General features: G+C 35.5%; 1 protein-coding gene across 1 annotated transcript; it reads left to right on the top strand.

Annotated features, from left to right (window-relative positions):
• Positions 1-478: 478 nt before the first annotated feature.
• Positions 479-2,334, top strand: LOC107181775 (gap junction epsilon-1 protein-like). Its single transcript, XM_015558480.1, is given in 4 exon segments — positions 479-581; positions 1,230-1,281; positions 1,284-1,411; positions 1,927-2,334. Coding segments are annotated over 4 exon segments (627 nt in total). The 5' UTR covers positions 479-542.
• Positions 2,335-8,089: the final 5,755 nt, after the last annotated feature.

Consider the following 8,089-nt stretch of genomic DNA (forward strand, 5'->3'; position numbering starts at 1 on the left):
ATAAATTAGGTCTATTCCATGGAAGAAAACAAGAATGAATCAAGAATATTTCCTTGTACTTATTTGTTCAGACACATATAAATGAAAGCCAAAATAATGATAATAATAGGTCATGATATATTTTTTAGAAAATTATAAGCCACAGTTCGCTGATTTACATATGAACAATTCTCAGGTAATTGAGAAGCATTGAATGCTTGGGGCCCTTGTCAGTCTGGCTTACTGCTTTGCTGGCACTCCTGTCTGGCTGGCTGTGCTGACAGTGTAAATCAAGGCATTATTATTAGATTGACCACATGCCCTATGCTGTTGTTTCTTTGTTTTGGGACAGAGATAGGAAATTTGACTGGGGCCCCAGAGTTCTATGGGGGTAAAAAAAAAAAACACAGAAAAGAAGGAGGAGGGGAAAGAAATGTGCAGTGATAAGAGATTTCTGCTGTAAAAGTCGTGACACAACATGAGTTTGACTCTGGCAGAAGCAAACTTGGCAATGTGGGTCAAGAATTAACCTACCGGGATGCGAGGATAACATCTCCTGAGACATGTCTCTAAATTACATCAAAAACTTCTATGAAGGATGTGTAAGTATTATACAAATTTTAAAAAATGTATTAGTCCAGTCTGTGTATTTTAGCACTATTCTTTTGTCAATGAATAATAAGTTCCTCTACATATATGGAGAGTAATATAAAGGTTAACCATATACTTCAAAATATTCTGAATTTAAAACTATAATTAGGATATTTGAGGAAGTACTTTTAGCTGTTGGTGTTTAAAGTAGCTCCCTGTCTTGCAATTCAATAAAGTAGTAGGAAATAGACTGTAATGAGAACTACATAAACATTATTTGGTTGTTAAGTTAGTGTATGAGTTTATTATTAGATTTGTTATTTACTTTTCCAAAAGAGGTCCTAGATATTCTAACATTTTCTTGATTTTATTACAAAAGGATTAGGGATATTAATTGAATTTTAAGCTTCTTAAGTATTTCCAAAATTATACATTTGATTAGTAACATGTCACTGTTGCCCTTCATATTTTCAGAGTGAAAAGGGGTGAAATCTCATAATACAGAATTTGCATTGGGCTTGATGATCTTTAAGGTTCTTTCTTGCCTCAAAACTTTATGAATCTTAAATTTTAAAAAATGTGAGAATGAATAAAACCTTTAAAACGTCCTCCTTTAATGTTTGTTTTCAAAAGATTTTTTTCTCCTAAAACTATAATAGGTGAAGCCTCCAACTGTGATTGGTCAATTCCACACCCTTTTCTTTGGATCCATCTGATTTTCTTTCTTGGGGTGTTAGGCTTTGCAGTCTATGGGAATGAGGCTTTGCACTTCAGCTGTGATCCAGACAGGAGAGAAATAAACCTCTTCTGTTACAATCAGTTCAGGCCAATCACTCCACAAGTAAGTTTTTCTGTGTGCCCATAAGCCTTACTCTACACCAGATAAAATTGTTTCCTTTTAAATATAAATTAATGCCATAATGAAATTAAAAATACCCTAATAGGTATAATTTCTAGAATTATTACTGTTTTTAACCAGTTGTTTATTTCAGGTAAATTCATTTGAGTTGATTGAGAGTTTCTTCCAACATTTTATTATCTACTGATGTTAAAATTATACTCCAGGCCTGTAATTAGAAAGTGGAAATTACATAGCTACTAAAATAAAGTATTTCAACAATATTAGATAATTGGTAGGTGATGATAGTATAATATGACTACATTTTCACAATTTAATTTATTAATTAAAAGAGATATGTTCTTCATTGCTACCTTCATTATACTATTTTTATTGCTTATAAGACTTACGGAACTTGGAATTCTTAAGTTAACCACTCTTGATAATCAATGAATTTTTAAAGTGTATTTTGGTTATATGTTGATTGATTTGACTAAGATATTTCTGACATATTTTAGGTATTTTGGGCACTACAACTAGTGATTGTCTTGGTTCCTGGTGCTACTTTCCACCTTTATGCTGCATTTGAAAGCATCAGTCAAGGATGCATTCTTCAAAAGCCCATCTACACTGTGGTTTATATCGTCTCTGTTTTAGTAAGAATCAGTCTAGAGGTGATATCATTTTGGCTTCAGGTTCACCTCTTTGGTTTCCAAGTCACGCCTCTCTACCTGTGTGATGCTGGATCTCTGGGGGGGAAGTTTACTATTATAAAATGCACTGTGCCAGATCACTTTGAGAAGACCATCTTTCTCATTGCAATGTACACATTTACTGTAATTACCATGGTATTATGTGTTGCTGAGGTTTTTGAGATCATTTTTAGAAGACTATGCTTTCTAATTAAGCAGTGGCCCAGAGGTTGATTAATTGCTATCATACCACAGTTATTGATCAATCATTGTAATTTATTTTTACCTTATTCAGTGAGTGCCTCAATATCAAACATAAATATTTATTCTTTCAATATACCTCAGTGTGTCCAAGATGTATGTTTAGTATAAAATATAATGCTAACTTCTAAGGCAGGAATTCTTGAACAAATATTTCAGTCTATTTTAATTTTGTCATGCATTAGATAATATACATAGAACTAATGTTAACTTGTTTAACCACTACTTTTACACTATGGAATACTATGCAGCTTTAAAGAAGATGGATCTCTCACTCTTTAGGACAGCATGGAGGGATCTGGAGAGCATTATGCTAAGCAAAATAAACCAGTCAGAGAAAGATAAATATCACATGATCTCACTCATATGTGGAATCTAATGAACAAAATAAACTGATGAACAAAATAGATCCAGAGACATAGAAATATGGAACAGTCTGTCAAATCTCAGAGGGAAGGTGGGGCTGAGCATGGAGGTTGGAGAGAGATCAACCAGGGAACTTATAAATATATTAGAGGCCTAGTGCACAAATCCGTGCACCAGTGGGGTCTCTCGGCCTGGCCTGCGGGAAGGGCCCAAACCTGCTCTCCAAGATCCCCCAAAGGGTCCCAGATTGCAAGAGGATGTAGGCCACGCCGAGGGACTCCAGCGATGCACAATTGGGGCCAAGGAGGGACATGGGAGGTTGGCCAGCCATGGAGGGGCTGCGGGAGGCTTTCAGGGCATGTCCAGCCCATCTCATTCAGTCCCAAAGCGGCCTTACCATATCATTAGCATATTATGCTTTGATTGGTTGAATGGCTGACCAGAAGATCAGACACTTAGCATATTAGGCTTTTATTATATAGGATATGCATAGTCCATGGACACAGACAATAGTGGGGTGAAGACCTGGTTAGGGGGTGTAGATTGGAGGGGGTCAATGGGGAAAGAAAGGGGGACATTTGTAATACTTTCAACAATAAAGATATATTTAACAAATAGTACTTTATAGAGTTCTCTGACTTACAATATCTTAATAGACACAGTATTTTGTGGATAGAGAAACTTGTATTATCCCTTTTATACAGAGTGAAAAATTTTGGCTCAAGGAGGTTAATACATGGGCCCAAATTCACACAATCATCCTGGAATTCAGATCTCCTAACTCTGAAGTTATCTCTCTTTCCACTGAGCCATGAGTTTAAACTTAAGGTTATAATTATATTTACAGTCATGGAAAGTATAACTTATTTAAGCACAAAAGTTGTGAGTTAATTATTAAAAGAGTCATTCTATATTTGATCACTGACTTGAAGAAATGTGGCAATTACATTTTTAATATTATACTCTACTGTTTTCTTGAAATTTTTAACATTAAATGATATGGTAATATAGCCTCCAAATAAATAAAAATGGTATGAAAAATATTGTGCAAGGCTTTCTTGTTTCTTGTTGAAATAAATTAAAATCTCTGTGCTCATAGTTATAACTATCACTTCTATATTCAAGATTATTGAAATGGAAAATTATATTTATATTACATTAGACTTTCAAAATAGCCATGAAATTATTTCAAAGACAATTTTATATCAATTCAGTGCATTTCTTTTTATCTGTCTGCCTTACCAATAACCATCTTCATTTGGTGTAATTTAAAATCTTTATGTATGACTGCCTTCTACTGGTGCCTTATTAGAGAAATAAGTAGAGTCAGTCAATTACTGAGGTTTTCAACCTTTCCCTCAGTATTATTCAGCCTATGTTTGATGTCACGAATTTCTAGATTTAGGATTTTTAAGTTCTTGAGGCTTTCTTTACATGAGTACACAGGAGAAAAATCCAGCTTACCAACATTCAACAAATAGCTGCTGAGTGTCATTTACCGTTTGCTGCATTGAGAGTTCATATACAAAGATAAGTAAGATTTAGTACCTTTATGAGATCGTATTCTAGTGGGAGGTTCAGGGGCATAACAAGAGGGTTGGCTGATAGAAATAGCCCACTCAGAGAGAAGGAATATTTATTCACTGTCTTTGTCTAGAATCCCTAGCCCCTAGTGCTAATAAATAGCAACAATGTTGAGCCCATTTCATTCTTATTTTTAAATTCATTAAAGATAATGCACACTTTATTGCCTGCCCCAAGGTAGTCTGCTACCACCAATCCTCGCACACACACAAATGTCTTCATATTGAGTAATACTTCCCTGCACTGTTGGAAGGCTGGTAATTTTTTATTGGATCCCAGAATGGGCGTTTGACTTTGTTGAATGCTGGAGATATTTTTGTGTTCCATAAGTATACTTAAACTTTATTCTGAGGCACAGTTAAGTTACTTGGAAACAGTTTTTCTTTTGTGATTTTTTTAAGCTTTATTAGGTGGGAACCGGTGTAGCCCTCACTGAAGGGCTAATGTTGCCCCATTTCTAAAAATAAAGCCTTTCTGAGAGCTCTATCAAATTCTCCTTTGGTGCTTCAGAAATATTATTCTTCCACCATTCTCACAATCTTCAATCCCATCCTCAAACTGATAAGAGTCTTATTACACTTGGGTTGCTATAGCAAAATAGCCAGACTGGATGGCTTATAAACAAAATAAATTTATTGCTCATCATTCTGGAGGCTGAATCTCTGAAGTCAGGATGGCAGCATGGTCAGGATCTGGTGAGAGCTCTCTTCTGGTTACATATTTGCCTTTGTACCTTCACAAGGTGGAAAGAAGGTAAAAGAGCTCTCCTGGGTCCCCTTTAGAAGGACACACAGATCCCACTCATAAAGGTTCACCTTCATGCCTAACCTCCTTCTAAAGGTCTCACTTCCCTACATCTTCACATTTCAGGTTAGGATTTCAAATTAGAAATTAACCGGGAGGAAAGTAAAAATAACAGCACAAAATAGAACACTGCAAGCAATAGAGAAAAATCAAACAAAAATCTGGTTCTTTGAAAAGATCAGTAAAACAGAAGACCTCCTCAGTAGAGTGATTGAGCTAATAAAGGAGAAAATGAAAATTAGACATTTCATAAATGAAAAAAGGCCCATCACAACAGAACATTAAGATGATTGCAAGAGAACACCATATGAACAATGTCATACCAATAAGTTTGATATTTAGATAAAAAGGAGCAATTTCTTGAACGGCACTGATTGCTAAAAACTTATTCTACCATAACTAGGAAATATGAATATTCTTGAAACTATTAAAGAAATTAAATATAAAAAAAACTAAAAGTCTTTCCACAAAGAAAATGCCAGGCCCACATAGCTTCAGTGGAGAATTCCATCAAATGTGTAAAGAAGATATAATACTCCACAATCTCTTAGGAATTAGAAGGGAATATTTGTCATTTCAATTTAACATTGATTTTAAAAATTCTCAGCAAAATATATTAGCAATTGTAATACAGCTAATATATGTATACCTATACTAATAATAGGGTAATGTGCAAATTGGTCAGGACGCCATCACAGTAATGACTGATCAGCAGGCTGCGTGTGCAGCAGGCAGGAGCAGGTGGGCAGGGACTTGCAGCATCGGGGGATGGGGGCTGGGCCACGGCAGAGAGGCCTCTCTGTGTGCCTGCAGTGGGGGTCCACAGGTGCTCGGAGAGGTTCCTCCACCACAGGCCCAGCCGGGGGATCTGCAGGCACGTGGAGGTCTGCAGGCCTCCCCCAGCTCTGGCCTACCTCTTTGGATCAATCCATTGAGGAGCCCCGAGTTGGGTGGGCGGGACCTACCCCTTTAGGGTGATGGATTGTGGGACTCCCACACTGTGACAGGGCACAGGCCAGGCTGGGGGACCCCCCGTGAGTGCATGAATTTTGTGCACCAGGCCACTGGTTTTATATAAATTAGTATTCTATACTCATAAACACTCATCTTTACACATAGAAAATAGATTAGTATTGGTGTGTGTATATATATATATAATGATACTACATCATGGGGTTCAAATGGGGATTATCCCAGGCATAAAAGGTTTTTTTTAACATTTGAAAACCAATTCATGTAATTTAACGGGATTAAGGGAGTAAAAAAGAAAACCCGCAGTCATCTTAATAGAAGCAGATAAAAGTATACTAATCTTAATACCCATTTAATATGAAACAAACAAAAAACAAAGCTATCACTATAAAAGGTAACCACATAGCCCAGCTGGTGTTGCTCGGTGGTTGAGCATTGGCCTATGAATCAGGAGCCAGGAGTTCACAGTTTGATTCCTGGTCAGGGCACATGCCTGGGTTGCAGGCTCAATCACCAGTGTGGAGCATGCAGGAGGCAGCCAGCCAATCAATGATTCTCTCTCATCATTGATGTTTCTATCTCTCCCTCCCTCTCCCTTCCTCTATAAAATCAATAAAGATATTTTTTTAAAAAAAGGTAACCATGTAAATTAAATAAAAAGTATCTGAGAAATTCTATATGCGACATCTCACTTAATAGTGGAAGGATGAACAATTTCTCCTATAATTGTGGAAAAAGGCAAGGATGTGTACTTTTACCACTTCTGGTTAACATTAAAACTAGAGGTCAAGACAAAATAAAAACAAAATAAATATATATTTTTTGAATTTATACTTATTAGTAAATGTAACAAAAAAATACAAGATATACATATTAGAAAATAATATTTTTACAGAAATAAACATGTACATGGTAAATTCTAAAGAATGTACAAAAAGCTATTAGAATAAATAATTAAATTTATAAAGATTAATATTTCTGTAGAGTAATAAGGAATGAAATTTAAATTTTTTAAAATGTCATTTGAAATATTATTCAAAAATGTGGAACATATAGGGATAGATTTCACAATAGATGGTCTAGATTTGTACAATAAAAACTGCAAAACAATGCTGAAAGAAATTAAAGATGCTTTAAATAAGTAGAACAATAAACCATAGTCATGATTTGAAAGACTTGATCTTTTATAACTCCAGCCACTCCAAATTGATCTTCAATTCCCATGCAATTCAAGCCAAAAATCTCAGCCAGCTTTTGTAGAAATTAACAAGATGCTTTGAAAATTTATATGAAAATACAAAGGACTTGGAATAGCCAACACAATTTTGAAAAAGCAAACTAAAAGTAGATGACTCACACTACGTACTCTCAAGACTTACCATAAAGGTCCAACAAGCCAAACAGTGTGGGGTTGGTATGGAATAAGTATATTGGTTACAGTAATACTAAAAGATTACAATTAGTTCTACAAATATATAGTTGTGTGATTTTGTTTTTGTTTTTGTTTTTAATTCACTAACATAATTCAATTATGCTGGAAAACAAGATATGCATGTTGAAAAAATAAACTGTAATTTTTACCTCCAGTCCTGTCCCAGCCATGAATGTTTAAATAGGTCTCGCCAAGTCTTTGGTGTCTTCTCTTTCAGACCTTTGCAGGAACTTTTAAGGAAAAAAACTATCTCTAACTAATAGAATGTGAGTCTCATGGTATTAGAACCCAAATTTCTACCATATACAGTGTACCCCAAAGATATAGCAATGGATATATATTTCCTGACTACATTGATTGAGTCCTGTCATTTGCCACCAAAATAGTTGTGAACATAATTGCAACATAACGTTTTTTTTTCTTTTCAAAATATATTTTATTGATTTTTTTACAGAGAGGAAGGGAGAGAGATAGAGAGCCGGAAACATCAATGAGAGAGAAACATCGAGCAGCTGCCTCCTGCACACCCCCCACTGGGGATGTGCCCGCAACCAAGGTACATGCCCTCTC

Source organism: Myotis davidii, unplaced genomic scaffold (genome assembly GCF_000327345.1).
Source record: "Myotis davidii unplaced genomic scaffold, ASM32734v1 scaffold292, whole genome shotgun sequence".
Classification (NCBI taxonomy): Eukaryota; Metazoa; Chordata; class Mammalia; order Chiroptera; family Vespertilionidae; genus Myotis; species Myotis davidii.